General features: G+C 42.2%; 1 protein-coding gene across 5 annotated transcripts in view; it reads right to left on the reverse strand.

The window, feature by feature from the left end:
* Positions 1-26,960, reverse strand: part of SHLD1 (shieldin complex subunit 1) — a 104,386-nt gene that overhangs the window by 31,600 nt on the left and 45,826 nt on the right. The window contains exon 3 of one of the 5 annotated variants that reach the window (XM_025264039.3): positions 3,709-3,967. The exons of 3 other annotated variants lie outside the window; for them this stretch is intronic. In XM_025264039.3, the coding sequence (XP_025119824.2) occupies positions 3,819-3,967 (149 nt within the window). In that variant the 3' untranslated portion in view covers positions 3,709-3,818. Of the gene's footprint in view, positions 1-3,708; positions 3,968-20,598; positions 21,568-26,960 lie in introns of those variants that run through there. One more of the 5 variants, XM_025264040.3, reaches the window with a different exon arrangement.

Genomic DNA, 26,960 nt, shown 5'->3' on the forward strand with positions numbered 1-26,960 from the left:
CATGGAGCTAAAGATATAGCTGCTGTTAAGTCACTTCAATCGTGTCCGACTCTGCGACCCCACAGATGGTAGCCCACCAGGCTCCCCCGTCCCTGGGATTCTCCAGGCAAGAACACTGGAGTGGGTTGCCATTTCCTTCTCCAATGCGTGAAAGTGAAGTTGCTCAGTCATGTCCGACCCTTAGTGACCCCATGGACTGCAGCCCACCAGGCAAACAAGGAATAAGTAACTCCACAGATAAATTCTAACAAGTGATATATAGGGTGCCCCAGAGAATATTACAGCAACTAAATCTGGATACTGTAGGGAAATGGGGTTGGAGATGGACTTGGTTATATATGACATGGGATAGTTAACCAGGTGATAAATATACTAAATCCATTATTCATAACTAATGCCATCTGTATCTAGGTGATATTTATTGCATCTTTCCCTTAGTCATTTCAATATAACTAATTTTTTTGAGCACTTTTTAAAAAACTTTTTATTTTGTTTTGGGGTATAGCCAATTATACCAATTATACATCTCAGATATGCAGATGACACCACCCTTATGGCAGAAAGTGAAGAGGAACTCAAAAGCCTCTTGATGAAGGTGAAAGAGGACAGTGAAAAAGTTGGCTTAAAACTCAACATTCAGAAAACGAAGATCATGGCATCTGGTCCCATCACTTCATGGGAAATAGATGGGGAAACAGTGGAAACAGTCTCGGACTTTATTTTTTTGGGCTCCAAAATCACTGCAGATGGTGACTGCAGCCATGAAATTAAAAGACGATTACTCCTTGGAAGGAAAGTTATGACCAACCTAGATAGCATATTCAAAAGCAGAGACATTACTTTGCTAACAAAGGTCTGTCTAGTCAAGGCTATGGTTTTTCCAGTGGTCATGTATGGATGTGAGAGTTGGACTGTGAAGAAAGTTGAGCGCCGAAGAATTGATACTTTTGAACTGTGGTGTTGGAGAAGACTCTTCAGAGTCCCTTGGACTGCAAGGAGATCCAACCAGTCCATTCTGAAGGAGATCAGCCCTGGGATTTCTTTGGAAGGAATGATGCTAAAGCTGAAACTCCAGTACTTTGGCCACCTCATGTGAAGAGTTGACTCATTGGAAAAGACTCTGATGCTGAGAGTGATTGGGGGCAGGAGGAGAAGGGGATGATAGAGGATGAGATGGCTGGATGGCATCACTGACTTGATGGACATGAGTCTGAGTGAACTCCAGGAGTTGGTGATGGACAGGGAGGCCTGGGGTGCTGCGATTCATGGGGTCGCAAAGAGTCGGACATGACTAAGTGACTGAACTGAACTGAACTGAACTGATAGCCAATTAACAACGTTGGGATAGTTTCAGGTGAATAGCGAAGGGACTCAGCCACGCATAGACATATATCCATTCTCCCCTAAAACTCCCCTCCCATCCAGGCTGCCACATAACATTGAGCAGAGTTGCCTGTGAGCACTTGTTTTTATTTCAACTACTTGGAGGTCCCACAAAGGAATGCAGAGTTGAGCATGGTGCGGTCTCTCTTCGAAGAGTGGAAAATCAAGTCTACAGAGCAAGCGGTCCCACAAACAACCCTGCACACAACATGAACTGCCCTTGTAATGAGGCTGTAAGGGAATCTAACTGGAGGCAGGGGAAGACTGCAGAGAACAAGCAAGGATATCCAGGCCAGATGCAGTGAAGATGCAGCACTTCTCCAGACCTAGGAGGAGGGAAGAGCACTCCTGAGAAAGCGAATGAGCATGAATAGTTTAAAAATGGTACACAGGTCATGGCATGTTTTATGGGCAGCCAGCAGACTGGTCAAGTGGCAGGGGAGGGGACCAGAGTGCTGGGTATGAGGGCAGAGACAGGAGGGCTTATGGGTGGAGAGATGGGTATGGGCCAGACAACAAGGCACCATGACACAAGGCCATGTGGGAGCTGTGGAGCAGAGGGACCAAGGGCACTATGTGGACATTTTCCACCCACCCTCTGGTCTAGATGCACTCTTTAGCTGGCTCCACCCTGTTCTTCCTCAGGAGGCTGACCACATGGACTGCACAGATGGGCACTCTTGCCCTCTGCCTTGGGGTTGAGAACCAAAGGGAGACCTGGCAGGAGATGCAAGGAGGGAGAAAGGTGAAATGGGGCCACTTCCCTGGCTCCCTTCCTGGGTGGTTGTCATGGGCTGACCACATCCCTCCTCTAAGCTCACAACTCAGCCCACCTACCACAGCTCTCAGGCCCTGGCCGTGCCTCCCCTGTGGTTTCGTCACCCTTGCTCACAGCTTTAGTAAGCTTTCCTCAGATTATCTGGTTGGGTTGAGTTATCTGTTCCTCACCAGGACTTGAACTAGTTCAGTCATGCAGCAAGGAAATTGGAAGGTGACTGAGGAAGGCATCACAGGCAAATGCAGAGAGGGAGAACCTTGTGGCAGAAGGAGAGGACCATGGAAGGTCATGATGATGGAGAAGAGTCAGGGAGGTGGGATGCCAGACTAGCCATAGACCATAGCACTTATGTGAACTCTGCCATGTGCCAAGGCACGATTCCACAGGCTCTAACAAAGCTCACTTAACTCTTAGAACTTCCTAATAAGGCATGCCAAACTAGTAAGTGGTGAAGCTTGAATTTTAATCCAGGCAAGTCTAGTGCTAGAGTCATGTTCTCAACCTCTGTGCTAGACTGACTGCTCTGCCTGGCAGAGAAGGACACGTCAGAATTCCAGACCCTGGAGAAGGCAAGACAATGGTGGTAAAAACTCTGAGGAAAGCCATCTGGGTAGACTGCTGAAGTAAGGCTACTGAAGAAAATCTTGCAACCCTATGCGAACTCTGCCTCAGTGACAATGTAGAATCCTGGGCAGAAATCCTAAAAAAATTAAAAATGACCATGTCCAAATAAATTACAGTCAGTTGGAAATTCCCTGGTTGCCTAGTGGTTAGGATCCTGGGCTTTCACTGCCGAGGGCCTAGGTTCAATTCCTGGTTAGGGAACTGAGATCCTGCCAGCCTTGTGATGCGGCCATTAAAAAAAAAAAAAAAAAAAAAAAAAACAGTTTTCTCATAAAACCATAATTATTTTATGTTCTTAAGAAACCTCACTTTATCAAAACACATATCACATAATTATTTCAATATGGAAAAAGGAGAATTGTGGTTAGAGTTGATAAGATTAGATACTTTTTCCTGTAGGACCTTCAACAACTGAGAGTTTAGTTATATTTTGTTACCATCTGAAAAGAATAAATGACTTGATCAAACACCAACAGAGAACCAAAAGAGAAATCTGAAAAATAACCTGTGGCCAAGTTCACAACTAATGAAGGCAAAGAAAAGCCCTGCACACCAGCTGGCCTTGGGCCTCTCACACAGTGTGGCTGTGTGCCTTGTGCCCTGAGGGCAGCCTCCTCCTTCCTCCAGCCCAGGGGAGCCTCCAATGGCACTCACATCTCAACCCCTACTGGTCCAGAAAATGAAAACTATGATTTCAACACACTCAGATGAATGATAACCACTTTTCAGAACAAACTTATACAGTAAGGAAAATATTAGTCAATAATGTTTGTTTAGGGCTTCCCAGGTTGCCCAGTGGTAAAGAATCTGTCTACCAATGCAGGAAATGTGGGTTCAATCCCTGAGTCAGGAAGATCCCCTGGAGAAGGGAATGGCAACTCACTTCAGTATTCTTGCCTGGGAAATCCCATAGACAGTCGAGCCTGGTGGGCTACAGTTTATGGGATCGCAAGAGTCGGACACAACTCAGCGCCTAAAACAACAACAACAATTTGTTTGTTTCGAGTCTCCTGCAGCAGATGAGGTCATGAAATCAACAGTGCTCTGTGAAGTGTAACAGGGCACATCCCATGACTTCTTTTAAATGGCATCTCACCATCTTAACTCTGCTGCTGCTGCTGCTGCTAAGTCGCTTCAGTTGATCCTTGCTCAAATAACTTCCACAGCAACCACTTTCCTTTCCTAAGGGAGAAAGAGAGGAAGAGAAAATGCTCCCTAACCAGACTTTTCATTTGCCCGGTGGGTGGCAACATAGTAAGGATGAGTGCAATAACAAGTTTTTAGAAACTTGTTGCAGTCTGCAGCCACGTGGTGGGGCCTGCAGCCACACGGTGGGTGTCAGACTATAGCTGCTGAGAGCACTGATGGGCCTCTCCTTTATTCTGTTCTTCCTGAACATCCTCAGGTGGGGTTCCAGGCACAGGAAAGATGGGGCTGCAGAGAACGATCCGTTTCTGCGGTTGTTTCCTCTACATTAAGGCAGGTTGCCACAACTGTGTGTACACTCAACTTGCAAGAGGAGGCAGTTGGCACATGGCACTGGTTAATCAGTAATGTTCCATACATTCATATTAACAGGAGCCAAGAAAACCTACACTACCGTGAATATTTATCCTTTCAGGCTCAACCTTCTAATTTGTTTTAAAGGAGGACACCCTCTCTTTGGGGTATAACGGGAGATTCCATAAAGGACTTTGACAGGGATGTGGTTTAGTTGATTGTATTGCCAATTTTTAAACCTTCCTATTTTCCTGATGCCTCAACACCCCCAAGCACAGACTGCAAGCACCTGCCAGGCAACCAGATGCAAGTGTGACAAGGCTGGTCCCTTCTTGCCCTCCCTTGACTGTGACCAAGTGACATTCAAACGCACCAATAAAATCCCTTCACACCTTTCACTTGTGTGGAGACCGTACCTGACCCTGGGTGCTCGTTCGTTCTCAGCCCCCGACCTGCTTGCTGAGTCTGCTCCCTGAGTGCTCCTCCCACATGGCCTCCTGCCCAGCCTGAGGGCCTCCCTCCTCTAGCACTGTGAGTATAATAAATCCTCTCATTTCATACGCATCTCAGAGTGTGGCTGTGTGGACATCATTCTTAAGACCCCACAAGGGGCACTGACTCCCCATTTATAACACGCTAGCAATCTGGTGGTTTTGAAAAGGAAGATAAGGTCTCTGATGACCGCAGCAGTTGCGAAAACACACACTTCAATCCACACTGTAGTGGAGATTTCATCATTAAATTCTTCTATAGGTGCATATTCCCTTAAAAATCTCAGTTTGGGAAAGAGATCTTTTTTTTAGGCTGGATATGGTCAATTTCGGAGAAGGCAATGACAACCCACTCCAGTGTTTTTGCTTGGAAAATCCCATGGATGGAGGAGCCTGGTAGGCTGCGGTCCATGGGGTCGCTAAGAGTCAGACATGACTGAGTGACTTCACTTTCTCTTTTCACTTTCTTGCATTGGAGAAGGAAATGGCAACCCACTCCAGTGTTCTTGCCTGGAGAATCCCAGGGAGGGGGAGCCTGGTGGGTTGCCGTCTATGGGGTCACACAGAATCAGACACGACTGAAGCGACTTAGCAGCAGCATGGTCAATTTATGGAGAAGGAAATGGCATGTGTTTGCCTGGAAAATCCCATGGACAGAGGAGCCTGGTGGGCTGCAGTCCATGGGGTCACAAAGAGCTGGGCACAACTGAGCGACTTACACACTTGGTCAATTTATATACCAATGTATATAATTTTAACTAAATCTGTTTCTTATATTTCTGATCTATTTAAAAATATTGAATCCGGATTTCTTTTAATTTCTTTTCAATGACTGGTAATATTTCTCTTTCAGTTACCACTTGTTTTCAACTCACTTGATTCCCTAAGCCCTCTCCTTTTCCACGAAGAGGTTCATTTCACTTAAGCCATGATCATGGGTAAAATTCATGTCAAAATTCCAGTCCACTTTAAACTATATTTGACAGCCACTGTGCAGAGCAGCACCTCCAGTTCTCTCGACTAAAGGGCAAAACTAGGCAGTAGATGGCTGTAGGCCTTAGATCCTTGCACAAGATGGTAACTTGGGCTGAATCTTGTAGATTTCTACATTGCTACTGCTTCATATAGGAAATGACACTTTAGATCAAGGAAAAAAGTAGACACACAGGTTAATAACTCATCCCAGATCTCTACTGCAGTGTTTAAAACATAGTTCTTCAATTATGGTAGAAGATGAATATTAATTCAATCATCACTTAACACAAATTTCTTGAGTAGCTGCTTTGTGTCAGGCATTAATTCTAGATACTGACAATTCAGCAGTGAATAAGAGAAATAAAGTGCTTACTCTCATGGAGCTTATGTTCCCCCTGGTAAAACAGAAAATAAAGGAGCAGAGACTTTAACTGGAGACCGTGATAAACCCCAGGAAGCAGAGGAAGGGGATAGAGAACGATGTGGATGATAAGGCCAGGATGGAGGGGGTGGGCCAACAAGGCTCCTGGGAAAGTCATATTTGAGCAGAGATCTGCAGGACATGAGGGAACAAAACATGTTCCAGTGGAAGAACATTGCAGGCTAAAGGACCTAAAAGTGCAAAATCTGAGAGGTGGGGATGTGCTTGTGTATGTCTGGTGAGAAGTGGCTGAGGAGGGGATATACCCAGGCAGGGAGAGGCCAGATCACATGGGGCCCAGAGGCCAATGGAAGATACTTGGATTACGTCCTAAGTGCACTGGAAGTGTTTAAATAGGAGAGTTAAGTGGCAGAACTGACAGTTTAGGAAAAGGTTGCTCTGGGTGCCAATGGAGAGTGAATTAAGGAGGGCAAGAAAGGGACTGGAGATTAGTTAGGAAGCTACTGCAGAGTCAGTGTAAGATGGCGGATTGCATGGGTGGAGTGATGGAAGTGGTGAGACGCTGCCCTACTTGGAACATATTTGGGAGATAGAGCCTGTGGGACAGCTTGTATTGGACACAAAGGATAGGTTTGAGGACTGAGGAACTGGGTGAAGAGAAGAAAATTAGGTGAGCGGTTGAGCTGTTTGTTCATCTGTTTGAAGGGGATCAAGAGTTCGATTTGAACTGAAGTTTGAGGTGCTTATTAGATGGCCATCTAGAGCTATGGAGTAGGTAGGTGAATGTACGTGTCTGGGGCTCAGGGAAAGCTGGCACCATAGGAGTTAAAAGACATCATCATGGGATGAGGCAGATGGTGAAGGAGAGAGGCCTGAAGTCTGAGCCTGAGATGCTCCAGGGGTTAGAAGCAGTAAGAAGAGCCAGAACCAACAAAAGAAGCTGAGAAAGAGCAGCCAATGAGAGGGGAGAAGAAGCAAGAGGAAGGGGTGTCCCAGAAGCCAAGTGAAGAACAGATGTCCAGGAAAGGGATGACCAGCTGCATCAACCGTGCTGTTTGGTTAAACAGGATGAGGACTGAGAATGGACCACAGGATTTGAGAGTTAAAAGACACCATAAGTCCACAAGAAGAGCAGGGGTGTGGTGTGTGGAGGTAGGGGAGGGGAGGGCTGGTGGGGAGGTGAGCCAAAAGCCCCAACTGCGTGAGTTGAAGAGAAATTAGGAAGAATTAAGAGAGTGGGTCAGGCAAGCTAGACTCCTCTTTCATAGCCCTTTGCTACAAAGACAAGCAGAGAAATGGGGGCAGTAGTTGAGGGCAATAAGGAGTCAAATTAAAGATGAGAGATTTTATGCTACAAAGAATGAACCAGTCAAGAGGGGGAAATCAAAAATGCAGGAGAGAAGAGATAACTGGAGGTGTGATGCCCGTGAGCAGGAGAGATAAGATGGGAATTGCACATGAGTGGAAGGAATAGCCTTAAATAGGAACACTGACAATTAGTCATTGTAACAGACTGGGGCATCTGGGGACAGAGGCAGGTGGTAGACAATGAGAAAGTTCTTTTTCTCTTTAAATTTTCTCAGTCAAATGAGAAGCAAGAAGCAAGGCTGCTTTATGACTCATGGGGATAATCCTTAATAGAGGCCTAAATGAACCTGCTTCCTTTAGACCCAGGGAAACAAGCGCCTCAGGATGGACCAATGAGGGCACCAAAGCCCACAGGGCAGCCCAGCTCTCCAGGTGAGAACTGCCGAACCCAAAGCTTTCTCTTTGTTTCTTTCTTGCTTTTTGTTTTAGTTTTTGTGATTGACTCCCATTATAGAGTTTGTAAACTGAGCTACAATAAGTTTCAGCAAAACAATATAATGTATAACATTAAATTAATGCTGTTAATTTTTTAATTTTGTTGTTTATTGTTTTGGCTTCATACTTGTATAAGCACAATAAGCCTGAATTTTTTTTTTAATGTTAAGCATTCTCACTACACACACGAAACTTAAATTAACTCTGTGAGGTAGTGAATCTGTTATTTTCATCTTGGTAATCATTTCAGTGTATATCAAATCACTACACTGTACACTTTAAATATATATAATTATATTACTGTCATTTATTCCACAATAAAGTTGTAAAAAAAAAAAAAAAAAGCTACGTCTTTTTTTAAGGAGAGGAAATAGCTGGGAGAACCTAACTTACAGCCAGAAGAGGGCATAAGAAGGCAAATCTCTGAGGAATCAAAACCAGGCGGAGAAAAGCCCCTAATCTTTCAGCTACACTTCAAAAATTTAGAAGTCTTTGATCCATTTGCTCTGTTTCCCTAGTGAACCCCTCTTACTTAGTGAGGGAAATACTAATGTTCCAATAAGGAAAGTAGGTAAGGACATCTACAAAACAATTTATAGGTGAAAAATGGGAAATGCCAATTCAGACCAAAATAAATGTTGCATTTCACCAGTAGAGGTAGAAAGTAGATTGGTGGTTGCCGGGGCGGGGGCGGGGAGGGGGGGGGGGCGTGCGGGGGTGGGTAAGGGAAATAGGGAGTTAGTGTTTAATGGGTAGAGTTTCAGTTTGGGAAGAAGAAAAAGTTCTGGATTTGGATGGTGGTGATGACACAACAGGACACATATTGCCACTTAACTGTGTATTTTATTAATAAAAAATGGTTAATATGGAAAATTTTTTATGTGTATTTTACCACACAGGAAAAAATACTGCATTTCACTGGCAAAGAAATCCAAATTAAAACAACGAGACAGAAGTTTGTACCCGTACTCTAGCCGCAGTGGGCACGGATGGAAGAGGTGGATGTCACCCAGGACACAGGGAGACCAGCCTCCTCGCAGCTTGCTGGGTGGAGGAAAAGCAATGTCATCTTCCCAGAGGGCTATGAGACTCAAATGCTTTGACACTGTAGTTTGCCTGTCAAGAGCCTATTCTAAAGAAGCATCAGTACCCAGACTGAGAATATGAAACTAAGTGCATACATACACATTCACTGTATGCTGGAAGGCCAGAAGGGTGCCACCAAGGGATGACAACCTGGGGGAGTATCTGGAAGACAGAAAGCACAGTGGGCAAGACAGAGCATAGAACTCAAGGGTGCCGAGCACCCATACCCGTCCAGCTGAAAGAAAATGGCATGCAAAAAGGAGCTTTCGAGCAGAAATCGGAAATGATCCTGCAATCAGATGCAGGAGGAACTGGAAGGAGAAAGTGTGGGGCAGGGAGAAGGGGGAGGTCCCTCTGGATATTATAAAGGGATCAGGACAGTTGACCCAGCTTTTTCATGCTCCTCTTTCACCCTCATCAACAAGATCTTTAGTTCCTCTTCACTTTCTGTCCTTAAAGTGGAGTCACTTGCATATCTGAAGCTGTAGATATTTCTCCCAGCTATCTTGATTCCAGCTTGGGATTTATCCAGCCTGGCATTTCACATGATATACTCTGTATATAAGTTAAACAAGAAAAATGACAATATACAGTCCTGTGTTTCTTTTCCAAATTTGAACCCATCAGTTAGCTTGAAATTCAACATTAAAAAAATGAAGATCATGGCATCCAGTCTCACTCAGTTCAGTTCAGTTGCTCAGTCATGTCCGACTCTCTGCAACACCATGGACTGCAGCACACCAGGCTTCCCTGTCCATCACCAACTCCTGGAACTTACTCACACTCATGTCCATCGAGTCAGTGATGCCATCAACCATCTCATCCTCTGTCGTCCCCTTCTCCTCCTGCCTTCAATCTTTCCCAGCATCAGGGTCTTTTCTAATGAGTCAGTTCTGCACATCAGGTGGCCAAAGTATTGGAGTTTCAGTTTCAACATCAGTCCTTCCAATGAATATTCAGGACTGATTTCCTTTAGAATAGACTGGATGGATCTCCTTGCAGCCCATGGGACTCTCAAGAGTCTTCTCCAACACCATAGTTCAAAAGCATCAATTCTTTGGTGCTCAGCTTTCTTTACGGTCTAACTCTCACATTCATACATGACTACTGGAAAAACCATAGCTTTGACTAGATGGACCTTTGTTGGCAAAGTAATGTATCAGCTTTTTAATATGCTATCAAGGTTGATAATAGCTTTTCTTCCAAGGAGCAAGCATCTTTTAATTTCATGGCTGCAGTCACCATCTGCAGTGATTTTGGAGCCCAAAAAATAAAGTCTGTCACTGTTTCCTTTCCATTGTTTCCCCATCTATTTGCCATGAAGTTATTGGACCGGATGCCATGATCTTTTCTGAATGTTGAGTTTTAAGCCAACTTTTTCAGTGTCTCTTTCACTTTCATCAAGAGGCTCTTTAGTTCTTCGCTTTCTGACATAAGGGTGGTATCATCTACATATCTGAGGTTATTGATATTTCTCCTGACAATCTTGATTCCAGCTTGTGCTTCATCCAGCCCAGCATTTTGCATGATTGTACTCTGCATGTAAGTTAAATAAGCAGGGTGACAATATGCAGCCTTGATGTACTCCTTTCCCGATTTGCAACCAGTCTGTTGTTCCATGTCCAGTTCTAACTGTTGCTTCTTGACCTACATACAGATTTCTCAGGAGGCAGGTCAGGTGGTCTGGTATTTCCTCCTCTTTAAGAATTTTGCACAGTTTCTTGTGATTCACACAGTCAAAGGCTTTGGTGTAGTCAATAAAGCAGAAGAAGATGTGTTTTTGGAACTCTCTTGCTTTTTCAGTGATCCAATGGATGTTGGCAATTTGATCTCTGGTTCCTCTGCTTTTTCTAAATCCAGCTTGAACATCTGGAAGTTCACGGTTCACATACTATTGAAGTCTGGCTTGGAGAATTTTGAGCATTACTTTGCTAGCATGTGAGATGAGTGCAATTGTGCAGTAGTTTGAACATCCTTTGGCACTACCTTTCTTTAGGATTGGAATACAAACTGACCTTTTCCAATCCTGTGGCCACTGTTGAGTTTTCCAAATTTGCTGGTATATTGAGTGCAGTACTTTAACAGCATCATCTTTTAGGATCCAGTCCCATCACTTCATGGCAAGCAGATGGGGAAAAAGTGGAAATTGTGACAGATTTTATTTTCCTGGGCTCCAAAATCACTGGATGGTGACTGCAGCCATGAAATTAAGACACTTGCTCCTTGGAAGAAAAGCTATGACAAACCTAGACAGCATATTAAAAGCAGAGACATAATTTTGCTGGAAAAGGTCCTTATGGTCAAGGATATTGTTTTTCCAGTAGTCATGTATGGGATGTAAGTGTTGGACCATAAAGAAGGCTGAGCGCCAAAGAACTGATGCTTTCAAATTGTGGTGCTGGGGAAGACTCTTGGGACATGGATAGCAAGAAGATTAAACCAGCCAAACCTAAAGGAAATCAATCCTGAATATTCATTAGGACTGATGCTGAAGCTGAAGGTCCAATACTTTGGCCACCTGATGGAAAGAGCTGACTCATTGGAAAAGACACTGATGCTAGGAAGATTGAGGGCAGGTGGAGAAGGGGGCGACAGAGGATGAGATGGTTAGATAGCATCAGTGACTCAATGACATGAATTTGAGCAAACTCCAGGAGATAGTGAAGGACAGAGGAGCCTGGTGTGCTGCAGTGCATGGGGTCACAGAGTCAGACATGACTTAGCGACTGAACAACAACAATGATGACAACAGCTGATCCAGTTCTACCTCGACACACACCATAAACATGTTCCTTCTCAGAGCTGCCATCTCTGATGTGTGTCAGAGGATGCAACACAAAACACATGGGACACTGATGTGCTCTATGGCATTATCTGTAAGAGCAAAAATATTATTGATAGCTGGCAAAGATAGCTAATAAATTATAGCATATCTCTATAATTCAGAGTTTTTCAGCGATTAAAAATTTATTTTTGAATTTAAATGATATCAGAAAAGGCTCATGTCTAAAGGAAATAGACATCTGCAAAAATTGAATCGGGTCTGTGGAATAATCCACAGTGAAGCTCTGTATAAATGTTGATTTCTCTGATTTTGATAACTGTACTGTGCAAAAATTGAATCGGGTCTGTGGAATAATCCACAGTGAAGCTCTGTATAAATGTTGATTTCTCTGATTTTGATAACTGTACTGTAGTTATATAAAAGAATGTCCCTTTTTTAGGAAATATACACTGTACTACTGTATTTATGAGTGAAGGAGCATCATGTCTACACTTACTCTCTGTTAACTTTCTGTTATGATTAACAGAAAAAATAATATACAGAGAGAACAATGAAGCAAATATGGTAAGAATATTCTCAGTGGGAGAATATGAATGGAAGGTTTAATTTTTTCAAAAAGCAAATAACCCAGTTAAAAAAAAATCCAATGATAAGGACAGATAATTCACAGGAGAATAAAATGTCTAAGAAAATTAAATAGAGTGATGCTCAAACCTTACTAGTAATCAGAGAAAAGCAAATTAGAACAATGAATTCTTGTTTTTCACCCATGTCAGCAAGGATGTGGGAACACAGTCACTCTCAGACATTTTTGATACAGTTGTTTGGAGTGTTAGCAGCACTTATGTAACAAATTTGGAAAGGCATGTGCCTTTTGATGCAGTAATTTTACCTTCTAGGCACAGAATGAAAAAAAGCTGCATGCAAAATTATACATAGAGAGTGACTTTTATTTGGTTAAAAAAAAAAGCTATAAGTAAATCACAAAAATGGTAACAATGATTAAGGATTATCTCCAGGTTTTAAAAAGGAGAAGGGTTTCTTCTCAGTATTGCTTTTTTAAAAATACATGAAATACTCAAGCAAGCAGGAAACATACAAAAACAAAAATAGCAAACCTTCATGTACCCAGGAACCAGAGTTAAGTGATGTGAACAGTTATAAGAAAGTAAGTCATTAGATGTGCTTGAAGACCATCCCAACTTCTTCCCACCCTTTTCATCCTAGTTTCTTCTAAGCTTTCTTCTTTAAGTTTGTCTGTATTTTACAATGTTAACTTATTACCCTTATAACAAGAACAACCCTTCTGAAAAGCAGCATTGAATGGAAACAGAGGGAATGATGAAGCAAATGTGGTAAGAATATTCTCAGTGGGAAAATATGGATGGAGGGTATAATTTTTTTTAAAAGCAAATAAGCACATCATTTGCACACTGCTCAGAATGTCTGGGGGACTTTGGTGATTCCCTCTGACTATTTGTTACTGGAGAAACCAGGGTACTGTCAGGTACCTCCACTTGCATGCCATAAGTCTGGCTACTTATAAGTCTCTGAGTGGAAATAAAACGCCACTTAGAAACCAGTAGCTTTCACATTTGAATGCCCAGTAACTCTTCAGTGGTCAATACCTGCTGAAACAGCAGTTGCAACATGACTGAACTCAAAGGAAGGCAGGTGCTGATAAATTTTTCTTCTAGCCCAACCACTTTGTAATTTAAGGAATTTAAATTCTAGAGCAAGCATGTGACTTGGCCAATACCAGACCTGGATCTCATAAGGAGGAGACTAAAGGAAGGGCTTTACCAGCAGCCTAACACTGGATCCTTCTTTCCCTTTGTGGAAAATGAGGGCTAAAAGGTACCATGGCTTTGATGTGTTCCCAGGATGTTCCACTGACAACAGGTTCCCTCCTCAGATTCCCCAGACCTGGAGCCTAGTCAGTGTCCTCTTCAGTGGACAGACAAGAGGGGGTTTTTCCCTTGTACTGGGTCCCTGGTCTTGCCCAGGTTGAGATCGTTCATCCAATCCCAAAAGTCTGCGAGTGATCAATCTGTGCCTCTCAAGTGTCAGATCTTTCGCCTGACGGATGATAGGAAACTATAGAATTGGCCTCATGGCTGGGATTTAGGGACACACACATGCACATTCACAACCTCTCAGATCTGGATTTTCACTTTGTGTCTCTCAAAAAGATGAGCAACAGAAGCAGTATATATCAACTCGCCTGACCCAACATGATGGACTTTTAAATGAAATTTTGCCTGATCAACAGCCGACATGGTAGCCAAGCCTCCAAGATGACCCCTAAAGGTCTCTATCTCCTGGAGTTCATGAAATTCTGGAATAGCCTCCTGCCACGCTGTAGCAGGGTAGGCTCGTGTGAGACGTAGAATATGGTAGAAGTGAGAGTCTGTTGCTTCCAAGATTAGATTATGAAAGGTACTGTGGCTTCTGTTTTGAGCACACTCCACCTCTCTCTCTCTCTCTCTCAAGTCACTTGGGGAGAAGCCACCTGCCATGTCTTGAGGACACTCAGCAGCCCTGTGGAGGAGCCTGGAAAAGAGAAAACTCCAGCCAGGAGTCACATGAGTGAATCTTCTTGGAAGCAGATCCTCTAGTGCCAGTCAAGGCTTGTCTGCAACCTCATGAGACCTCTTAAGCCAGAAACCCCTAGCTAAGCCACTCCCAGATTTTTGACCCCCAGAAACTGAGATAATGAATGTTTGTTGTTTTAAGCTGTGGAATATTGGGGGTAATTTTTTATCACTCCCAAACTGAGTGATAACTCAGGTAACTGAGGTAACTGAACTCACTCTCCCTCAATACTCAGTATGCTACAATGAAGTTTTTACCAGGCTATGTTTTAGAGTTTAAAAAAATGTTGGTCACATGCAGACACAGAGAAAGGACTTGAGGACACAACAGTGGGGATGGAGTTGGGGGTATAAATTGAGAGAGTAGCACTGACATATACACTACCATACGTAAAGAAGATAACCAGTGGGAATCTGCTATATAACACAGGGAGCTCAGGTCAGTGCTGTGTGATGACCTAGAGGGATGGGATGCGGGAAAAACGGAAGCAAGCCACAAGAGGGCAAGGATATATGTATACTTATAGCTGATTCACGTTGCTGTACAGTAGAAACTAACATGACATTGTAAAGCAATTAAAATTAAAAAAAAATATATTGGTCACAGACTTCCACATAATTTTAAAGCCCTTTATTTAACTTATCAATAACTGAGGGACCCACAATTTCTTATTTTCTCGGTTGACTACACTCTGATGGTAAAAGATGATCCAAAGGATTACAAATTGCTGCCATACCCAAGCAAACTGTGCCTTTCAAAGTAGGATGGGGAAACACTATTTTATGAGGCTTTCAGGGTGCTGCCTCCCAGCAGGCTCCCCCTGAGCAGGCTGCAGAAATCCTCTGTATGGCTCTCAGACAGCTTGATTTGGGACAATATATCAGGTTGTTAGGGATGGCCTGGCTGGCTTTGTCATCCCCAGTCTCTTTCTTCAGAACACTGTAAATCAAAGTCCCTGGCTAAAGCTTATACATCAAACTCGGAGATGAAAAGAAGACAAGACCAAAGGAGACATACATAAAACCTTCCCTGTGAGACAGCATGACAGCAGGCTAAGAGATCATTTAACATCAGCCTAAAGTAACACGTTCCCATCTTTACTTTATGAACTTTACTTGGACTTCCACAACTGTTCCTTTTTAAACCTACCTATGACAAACAATTCTGAGTTTACTGGTAAAAATATCATGGTGGGAACATGTCTTCTAATCTGGATGTTTCAGAAATGGATTCCATCGGTTTTCTATCACTAAAGGGTAAATTCCAAGACAGGAAAGACTGTTTCTAGCTCACAATTCCTCCCTAGGAGCTAGCACAGAGCTTGTTCAATGAATAGTTGGTGAATAAATATACTGAATTTACTTTCTATCTCTGAAGGTCTATAGTCAAAAGGTATCAGCTGAGCGCCTATGGGTACAGCATGATGCCCTTGCATTGCTCCTCAGCCATGAGGGCCACGAAAGTTAACAAGGCCTAGACCTGAAACTGAAAAAGACTATCAGGCCCCCATGTGTGTCCATTGGAATCCAGTAGCTCTTTAGGCATAAAAACAAATGTGTGACTTTCTTAGCAAATTAACTGCTGTTTTGAATATTCTATAGAGTTCTGATGGTGCCTAAAATCAACAAACATTCATCAATAAATACCACATTATATGTGGTGAAGACAAAGCAGTTACAAAGGTGAGCATTACAGTGAAAAACCAAAGTTTGAGATTGAAAATAATGGATAATGGTGAGTATACAGATGATTTTTGTCCTTCTAATGTTCTGTATTTTCAAAGTCTCCTACAATTAGCATGTGTTGGTTTTAAAAATAAGAAGAAAGTAAATGATATTCCTGCAGGGGCAGAATCAGGTGAAAGGGTAAAAAATACTAGGAAAGTCAACAAAAATGAATCAGGGAAAGGTACCCTCTGCTGGCGAACCATAACGATGACTAGCATGAACTTCAGAGTCTGCTGTGCCCTGTTCAAATCTCAGCATTGCTGCAATATTGTTATGGGCAGGTAATTTTGCCTTTGAGCCTCAGTTTCCTCATCTATAATACAGGAGTAATAGTGTCTTCTTTAGGTAGAGAATGAAGATTAAATGAGATAATATGTTGAAGGATCTCAGGTCAGCAGCTATTATTTCTATATTGTTACAGGTGACAGTGAATGACATCTTACACAACTCTTGGGGTTACTATAGCAGCCCCAACTTTCTCTCCTGATGTACAGATATAGAGCTCTTCCTACCCCGTTCTTCTACCACTTTCTTTTTTTATTTTGTTTTCTCTTTTCTCCACTGCTTTTGTCTCTGCCAACTGGAACCAGTAATACTCACTGGTATGCCACTACCAACACTCACTGGTATGCTTAGGTTCACAGGCAGGATCTAGTTTAGTAGGTCAGGGCAAGGTCATATGATCCAGGGTTCCTGCCATCCTACCAATTCAGTATGTGATCTCAAGCTTCGTAATCACTCTTGGCAACTCTGTGTCATCTAACCTATACAGTGGGGACAAGATCTCTGCCTTTACTTAATATGGAAAAATAGTAGAGAAAAAAATCTAAATAACCTCACAAAACTTCATGGCAAATAGATGGGGAAAAAGTGGAAACAGTGAGACTTTATTTTCTTAGGCTCTGAAATCACTGCAGACAGTAACTGAAGCCATGAAATTAAAAGACACTTGCTCCTTGGAAGAAAAGCTAGACAAACCTAGACAGCATACTAAAAAGCAGAGACATCACTTTGCTGACAAAGGTCCGTATAGTCAAAGCTATGGTTTTTCCAGTAGTCATGTACAGATGTGAGAGTTGGACATAAAAAAGGCTGAGCGCCAAAGAACTGATGCTCTCAAATTGGTGCTGGAGAAGACTCCTGCGAGTCCCTTGGACTGCAAGGATATCAAACCAGTCAATCCAAAAGAAAATCATCCCTGAATATTCACTGGAAGGACAGATGCTGAAGCTGAAGCTTCAATACTTTGGCCACCTTATGCAAAGAGCCAACTCACTGGAAAAGACCCTGATTCTGGGAATGATTGAGGGCAGGAGGGGAAGGGGACAACAGAGGATGCAATGGTTGGATGGCATCATTGACTCAATGGACATGAGTTTGAGTCAACTCTAAGAGATAGTAAAGGATGGGGTTGCAAAGAGTCAGACAAGACTGAGCAACTGAACAACAAAAACCTCTGGCAATGATACACTATCTGGTACCAGACTTGCCCTTCTGCTGTAAATAACCAGAAAATAGGACAAAATGTATGGAACAACTCTTTTCAAATACTGGACACAGGAGGTGTAGGATCCCTGAGAAAAGGAAAACAAAACAAGATGCGCTAGGACTGCCCCAGTTTCCTGCCTGGAGGCATTTTCTGGACCACAGTGCAGGAGTGGGATCTAACCAGAGCCCAATAAGGAGACAGATACGAGTGTAAGGTACTTGGAATTTGTGAGGCTAAGTCCTAGAGAGGAGGGAGCTACACAGGGAAAGAGCTCCAGAGACTGGAACAGGTCTTTTTGCATCTTTTACTGAGCACATGATCTTGATTCATTTTGAAGGCAAACCATTTAACATCACAGTAATTCACAGTTTTTGTCCCAACCACTAATGCTGAAGAAGCTGAAGAGTTGAACAGTTCTATGAAGACCTATAAGACCTTGTAGAACTAACAAACAAACAAAAGATGTTCTTTTCATCATAGGGGAATGGAATGCAAAAGTAGGAAGTCAAGAGATACCTGGAGTAACAGGCAAGTTTGGCCTTGGAGTACAAAATGAGGCAGGGCAAAGGATAACAGAGTTTTGTAAACAGAATACACTGGTCATAGCAAAAATCCACATCCAACAACACAAGAGACGATGCCACACATGGACATCACAAGGTCAATATTGAAATCCAATTGATTATATTCTTTGTACCCAAAGATGGAGAAGTTCTATACAGTCAGAAAAACAAGACCGGGAGCTGACTGTGGCTCAGATCATGAACTCCTTATTGCAAAATTCAAGCTTAAATTAAGAAAGTAGGGAAAAATCACTACCTAATTCAAATCCCTTATGTTTATATATTGGAGTTGATGAATAGACTCAAGGGTTAGATCTGGCAAACAAAAGTGCTTGAAGAACGATGGACAGAGGTTTATAACACTGTACACGAGGCAGTGACCAAAACCATCCCCAAGAAAAAGAAATGCAAAAAAGCAAAGTGGTTGTCTGAGGAGGCCTTAAAAATAGCTGAGAAAAGAAGAGAAGCAAAAGGCAGAGGAGAAAGGGAAAGATATACCCAACCGAATGCAGAGTTCCAGAGAATAGCAAGGAGAGATAAGAAGGCCTCTTTAAATGAACAATGCAAAGAAATAGAGGAAAACAATACAATGGAAAAGACTAGAGATCTCTTCAAGAAAATCAGAGATACCAAGGGAACATTTCATGCAAAGATGGGCATGATGAAGGACAGAAATGGTATGGACCTAACAGAAGCAGAAGATATTAAGAAGAGGTGACAAAAATGCATAGAAGAACTATGCAAAAAAGATCTTAATGACCTGGATAACCAGAATGGTGTGATCACTCACCTAGAGCCAGACATCCTGGAGTGTGAAGTCAAGTGGGCCCTAGGACACATCAGGAGGTGATGGAATTCCAGTTGAGCTATTTCAAATCCTAAAAGAGGATGCTGTGTAAGTGCTGTACTCAATATGCCAGCAAATTTGGAAAACTCAGCAGTGGCCACAGGACTGGAAAAGGGCAGTTTTCATTCCAATCCCAAAGAAGAGCAATGCCAAAGAATGTTCAAACTACCATACAATTGCATTCATTTCACATGCTACAAAGTAAGGCTCAAAATCCTTCAAGCTAGGCTTCAAAAGTATGGGAACCAAGACCTTCCAGATGTACAAGCTGGATTTAGAAAAGGCAGAGGAACCAGAGATCAAATTGCCAACATCTGTAGATCGTGGAAAAAGTAAGAGAACTCCAGAAAAACATCTAGTTTTGTTTTATGACTACACTAAAGCCTTTGACTGTGTGGATCACAACAAACTGTGGAAAATTCTTAGAGATGGGAATACCAGATCACCTTATCTGCCTCCTGAGAAATCTGTATGCAGGTCAAGAAGCAACAGTTAGAACTGGACATGGAATAATGGACTGGTTCAAAATTGGGAAAGGAGTATGTCAAGGCTGTATGTTGTCACCCTGTTTATTTAACTTATATGTAGAGTACATCATGAGAAATTCTGGGCTGGGGTGAATCTTTAGCTAGAATCAAGATTGCTGGGAGAAATATCAACAATCTCAGATATTCAGATGATATCACTCTAATGGCAGAAAGTTAAGAGAAACTAAAGAGCCTCTTGATGAAGGTGAAAGAGGAGAGTGAAAAAGTTGGCTTAAAACTCAACATTCAAAAAACTAAGATCATGGCATCCAGTCCCATCTGTTCATGACAAATATATAGGGAAAAAGTGGAAACAAGGGCATATTTTATTTTCTTGGGCTTCAAAATTACTGTGGACAGTAACTACAGCCATGAAATTAAAAGACATTCGCTCTTTGGGAGAAAAGGTATGACAATCCTAAGTGAAAGTGAAAATGAAGTCGCTCAGTTGTGTCTGACTCTTTGCGACCCCATGGACTGTAGCCTACCAGGCTCCTCCATCCATGGCATTTTCCAAGCAAGAATACTGGAGTGGACTGACATTTCCTTCTCCAGAGGATCTTCCCAACCCAAGGATTGAACCTGGGTCTCCTGCATTGCAGGCAGACGCTTTACTGTCTGAGTCACCAGGGAAGCCCTTATGACAATCCTAAACACTGTATTAAAAAGCAGAGACATCACTTTGCCAACAAAGGTCTATATAGTCAAAGATATGGTTTTTTTCAGTAGTCATGTATAGAGGTGAGAGTTGGACCATAATGAAAGCTGAGCACCGAAGAATTAATACTTTTGAATTGTGGTGCTCAAGAAGACTCTCAAGAGTCCTTTGGACAGCAAAAGATCAATCCAGTCAATCCTAAAGGAAATCAACCCTGAATATTCATTGGAAAGATTGATACTGAAGCTGAAGCTCCAATAGTTTGCCCACCTGATATTAAGAGCCTACTCATTGGGAAAGACCCTGATTCTGGGAAAGATTGAGGGCAGGATGGGAAGGGGCATCAGAGGATGAGATTGTTGGATGGCATCACCGACTCAATGGACAGGAGTTTGAGCAAACTCCGGGAGACAGTGAAGAACATGGGAGCCTGGTGTGCTGCTGTCCATGGCGTCACAAAGAGTCAGACAAGACTGAGCAGCTGAACAACAATAACTGAGCACTAAGTTGTGCACATTTATGGTGAAACTCCATAGAGCCAGGCAGAGCCAGGGAAGTTGAGCTGAACAAGTCCAAAACCTTGCACAAGGCTGGAAGACTGCCATGTTCTGGCAGCCATAAGGAAAAAAACTTGCTGACCGTTCCGTAGTGATCCAGTAAGGCCACATCTTGGTAATAAGCTAAACTAAGGACTGAGTAAAGGCTACACCAAAATCTCCCTAACGAACTTAAAAACAAGCCTGAAAAACAGCAAGCTGACGAGCAAGTAACTTAACTGTCTGCCAAAATGAACTTCAATACTTTTTAAAGACTGCAAAAAAAAAAAAAAAAAAAATTGATGTCAACAACATAATATCATGAAGTCCAAGCAGCTAGTAGAACTTAACTAGACTTGAAAAGTAGAAAAATGTAACCTATATACAGAAGAAAAATCAATCAGTAGAACTAGATCTTGAAAGGACAGAGATGATGGAATGAGCAGACAAGAACTTGAAATAGCTATTATAAATATCCTCAAGGTTTTAAAGGAAAACATGAACACTGTGAGTAAAGAAATAGGAAGATCTGTGATAGTTTTGCTTCTTTATATATCTAATTTTATTTATTTTTGGCTGTACTGGGTCTTCACTGCTGCACGGGCTTTTCTTTAGTTGGCATGAGTGGGGACTATTCTCTCCTTGTGGGGTGAGGGCTTCTCACTGCGGCAGCTTCTCTGGTGGAGCATGGACTCGAAGGCTTCAGTAGTTTTGGTTCCCAGGTTCTAAGCGCAGGCTGAGTCAGTAGTTGTTGCACACAGACTTAGTTGCTCCGCAGCATGTGAGTTCCTTCCCAGATCAGGGATTGAACCTGTCTCCTGCATTGGGAGGCAAATTCCTTACCACAGAGCCACAAAGGAATCCCTGTGATAGTTTTATACACTGTCAAGCATTTCAGTCACAATATTGGATCTTGAATATGATATCACAGAAAAAGTATGAACCAGGAACCAAATCAGAAGAATAAGCTCCAGATCCACTTCTACCATTATCCTGCTATGGCACTCAGGCCCTGACTTGCATTTTCTGGAGTCTGAGATCCTCATCTGTGAACTGAAGATGTGGACCTAAATAATATTAGTTGCTCAATTTTTCTGATTTTAAAGTTGCACTGCCTCCTGTTTACCCACAGGGAATGGATCCCTGAAGCACAAAAATTCATTCATCCAGCACTTCACTTGAAACCAATACTTAGGGAATTCCACGGCAGACCAGTGGTTAGGACTCCATACTTTCACTGCCAAGGGTGCAACTTCAATCCCTGGCTGAGATTCCATAAGCTGCATAGCACAGCCAAATTATATGCGTTGTTGTTGTCCAAGAGCCCAGTTCAGTCTGACTCTGCAACCCCATGGACTGCAATACGCCAGGCTTCCCTGTCCCTCACCATCTCCCAAAGTTTGCCCAAGTTCATGTCCATTGAATTGGTGATGCTATCCAGCCATCTTATCCTCTGACACCCTCTTCTCCTTCTGCTCTCAATCTTTCCCAGCATCAGGAATTTTTCCAATGAGTCAAAAATATATATATCAACCATTATCAGTCAGGTTGTGTGTGACAAATCTAGGCACAGAACTTTTCTGTTTCTAAAGAGGAATCCTCAGTGGTTCTGGAATCTATCTGCCCAGGAAATCCTTATTTAAAACCAGAAAATTGTGATTCAAGGAAAATGTATCTTTTTGGTGCTATAATAAAGTCACTTAAGAATTTTTTTTTAAATGTAATTAGAGAGCAGAAATTTCTTTTAAAATACTAATATTCTATTTGTAGCCAATTCCATGTTCAGACGGTAAAGCATCTGCCTACAATGCTGGAGACCCAGGTTTGATCACTGGGTCCAGGAGATCCTCTGGAGAAGGAAATGGCAACCCACTCCAGTACTCTTGCCTGGAAAATCCCATGGAGGAGCCTGGTAGGCTACAGTCCATGGGGTTGCAAAGAGTCGGACATGACTGTGACTTCACTTTCTTTCTTTCTTTCCATGACCCAAAACCCATGAGCTTCAAATTCTACTAGCTGTGCCATTTTGTTGTTGCTGTTCAGCTGCCAAGTCATGTCTGACTCTTTGAGACTACATGGACTGCAGCACACCAGGCTTCCCTGTCCCTCACCATCTCTTGGAGTTTGCCCAAGTTCATGTCCATTGAATGGGTGATGCCATCCAACCATCTTATCCTCTCTTGCCCTGTTCTCCTTCTGCCTTCAGTCTTTCCCAGCATCAGGGTCTTTTCTAATGTGCCAGCTGTTTGCATCAGGAGGCCAAAGTATTGGAGCTTCAGCTTCAGCATCAGTCCTTCCAAAGAGTATTCAGGGTTGATTTCCTTTAAGATTAACTGCTTTGATCTATGAGCTTTCCAAGGGACTCTCAAGAGTTTTCTCCAGCACCACAGTTTTAAAGCATTAATTCTTCAGCACTCAGCCTTCTTTATGATCCCCTCTCACATCCGTACATGACTATCGGCTAGACCATAGTCTTAACTATATGGACCCTGGCTGGCAGTGATGTCTTTGTTTTTCAACACACTGTCTAGGTTTGTCATAGTTTTCTTGCCAAGAAGCAATCGTATTCTAATTTCATGGCTGCAGTCACCATCCACAGTGATTTCAGAGCCCAAGAAGAGGAAATCTGTCACTGCGTCCACCTTTTCCCCTTCTGTTTGCCATGAAGTGATGGAACTGGATGCCATGATCTTAGTTTTAATACTGAGTTTTAAGTGGGCTTTTTCACTCTCTCCCTTCACCCTCATCAAAGGGTGTTTTACTTCCTCTTCACTTTGTGCCATTAGAATAGTATCTGTATATCTGAAGTTGTTGGTATCTCCCCCGGCAATCTTGATTCTAGCTTGTAACTCATCCAACCCAGCATTTCGAATGATGTGTTCTGCATGTAAGTTAAATAAACAGAGTGACAATAAACACCTCAGTTGTACTCCTTTCTCAATCCGTTGTTCAGTTGTACTCCTTTCTCAATCCGTTGTTCCATACAGGATTCTAACTGTTGCTTCCTGATCTGTATGCAGGTTTCTCAGGAGACAGGTAAGATGGTCTGGTATTCCCATCTTCTTAAAGAATTTGTTATGCCATTACTTTTATATAAAAACAAATTCCCAAGTACAGAGAAAGAAGTGCCATAAAGTGAGCAATGCCACTTATGGCGTGCCATAAAATAAGATAATGCTGAGAAGGAATTTTCAATGGTTATAAGGAGGTTTATCAAGGGTCTGTCTTCTAGAGCAGAGATTAGCAAATTTTTCCTGTAAAAAGCCATAAGGCTGTACAAAAACAGGCCTTGGGTCAGATTTGGTCTACAGGCCATAGTCTGCTAACCCTGGCTCTACAGTCCTATTCAGTCATCATTGGTCTCTACCTCAGACTTTACTGAATTAGAATCTACATTTTAAAACAGACTGATGACTGATATGGACATTACATTTAGAGAAGAACTGCTCTAAAGGCAGTGGTTTTTAAGTTTAGCTGCATATTGGAACTACCTGAGGAGGTTTTAAAAACTCTTGATTGCCCAGGCTGCCCTCTGTACCAATTAAATCAAAGCTTCTGGCAGTGGGTCCCAAGCATCAGTAATATCATTAAAGCTCCTTCCCAGGTGATACTAATCATTCTCAGCCAATGATGAGAATCAAGGCTGAAGAGGCTCACTTAGTACAATCAAATCAACCACCAAGCTCATCTGCTAGCAGACAAAGCAGCCCAATGCCCCACCAGGCCTGCTCCCTGTCAGAGATGAATGTATTTCAGAACTACAGAAATTCCCAAGGAGCACGAATGGTGACAAACAACCTTAGATCAAACTTGACGTCTTCTCCAGTCCTCTGGTGGAGTGTAACTAGAAAGAATAATCTTGGAAGCGCAGAACTTATTTAAAAGGATGTTACCAACTGCAGCCTCAAAAGTTGAACATTTAGCTAAAAACAGAAAATTCAATAATCTTTCATGACTTTGGAATTAAGGAATTAATTCTATAGGGCTGTGTTCAGAAGCATTTAAAATTCAGGAACATTTACCAGGAAATATACAGATGTTCCTAAATAAACCACCACTGAGTGCTCAGTACTTTTCTTTGAGCTTCTTGGGTCCCACAGATGAGACTTACTTTTTCCAATATTAATAAATAACACCTTTAAAGATGCTTCCTGGATTGATACCCAGGATGCCATGGATGAGAAGCAGTAATAGGTATTTGAAAAAAGCTGGTTCACTTCTTGGTATAAAGTCCAAAACAACCATCAGTCCTTTTTATTTGCTTCTTTTTGCTTTGTACTTTGAGGAGATAGTGCTATAAATATATGACTATTTATCTAATTTCTATTATCTGATATTTGCATTTTGTCCTCTTCCAAAGAAAAGTATAGAAGAGACTCTTTATCACAGAATTAACTTTACAAGCAAAAAAAATAAAGCATTAACTTACTTCATGAATACCAAAATTCTTCCAGCCTCTACACACGTCACACATCAGAGGCCTTTCCTAGCTGTGGTGTTTCAAATGCACCCCCATGCTGCAAGCCTTTTCTTCATAGCATCAATTGATAGAGTACTTATTTCTTTGTTCTACTGTGTATCTATCCCTTCTGTACCCCCTCCAACCAGGACCCTAGTGCCAGAATAAAAGCTCCTGGAAGGCTGGGTCTTTATTTTGCTCACTGTGTATGCCCAGTGCCGAGCGTGGGGCCTGACACATAGCAGACACTCAATAAACATTTCTTGACTGGATGAATGAACACCACCTACTGCATTTTAAAGAATCCGGTCATCAGGGGTGCAAGTAAACAACCCAATACAATATAGAGAAAACAGAAAAGAACGTAGCATGTTGGTGAGGTATTAACACCTAGTGAGAAAGATACACATTAGGAAAGTTACTTCTCACTAACCTAATGATTTGCTCTAAAAGCTGAGAGACAAACAGTTTAACTGAACTTGAATCTTGGTATAATCTACTAAAAATGTGATTCACAAACTTTACAGAAATGTCTCCACCAGAGAAAATTTAATTGACAGGAAAGAATAGCCAGCTACCCATTCACTTGTTCAAAGATATTATAATTTTTTAAAATGGTAGGAAGGACTCAAATTTTATGCATAGTAACCTCTAGGATATAGTTAGTAATAGTATTTATCACCATTTTCCAGTTCCCTATTATGTATAAGGGGACAGTAGGCAGTGCTTTATGCACTGTATACATCAAACAGTCCTGAGCAGTTGCCTATAAACTCATGCTGAGCCGTGATGAAATTCTCACCAGTTCATGGCCAAGTGAGAAAACTACTGACTGGAGAAGATGGATCTTTATTTTGGGATTAGATTTTTCTTTCACTTGGGATATTAAAATATCCCTTTTTTCACAAAATGATGGTAAGTTTGTGGAGTGACTGATATATGCTGTTTTTAAGATCTTTCCTTGGCAAAATAAAGAGGTGGCCCAATCTCTGTTGGGTTTCAAAAAAGGAGAAAAAAGGAGGAGAAGGAAAGAGGAAGAGAAAGCAAACTAGCCAAACACTGCCAAATGTCCGCTGGGGGCAAAAATCACCTCTGGTTGAGAATCACTGGTGTGGAGTGAAAATTTGAGTTATCTAAATAAAAGACGGAAGATGGACGCATTGTTATAAGACACAGAATCATAGTAGAAGAAAATCTGTGCTGGCCTGGAGCTGGAGCTGCCAAGGGTCACTCTTGGTGGCCGAGTGGCAATCCATTCAGGAGCAAGCTGGACTGTGGCACTGGGGACCCACCTCACGCGAGGTACACAGCTTTTGGAACACGGGCGCGGCTAATCAGACAGACAGTAGGGCTTTGCCCACAAAAGGAAAAAGGGATTTAAGTGTGAACCCATTGTTCTGAGTTTATCTGCATGAATCTAATTCTAAGGAATCTGTTTAAGGAGAGCATATCTGTTAATGATATCAAGACTTACTTTAAACAGTAGTTAGTATCCATTTCATGGAATTAAAATGGGCTGCCCATTTTTGTGCAAACATGTTCATTCAGCTCCTTTCTCCTATTTACTCATACATCTAGTTCTTTAGTGAGTTTTTTAAAAAGCTGTCACTTTAATCACTTATGAACACAGTCTTAGAAAGAAAAATCCACCCCAACATTTCTCACTTCCTTTTATGAGAAATTCTTTCATAGTTCCACCTCTGGAAGAACATTCTAATGATGTATGTGCCACAGCTCTGTATCTGCCACTAT

Source organism: Bubalus bubalis, chromosome 14 (genome assembly GCF_019923935.1).
Source record: "Bubalus bubalis isolate 160015118507 breed Murrah chromosome 14, NDDB_SH_1, whole genome shotgun sequence".
Taxonomy (NCBI): Eukaryota; Metazoa; Chordata; class Mammalia; order Artiodactyla; family Bovidae; genus Bubalus; species Bubalus bubalis.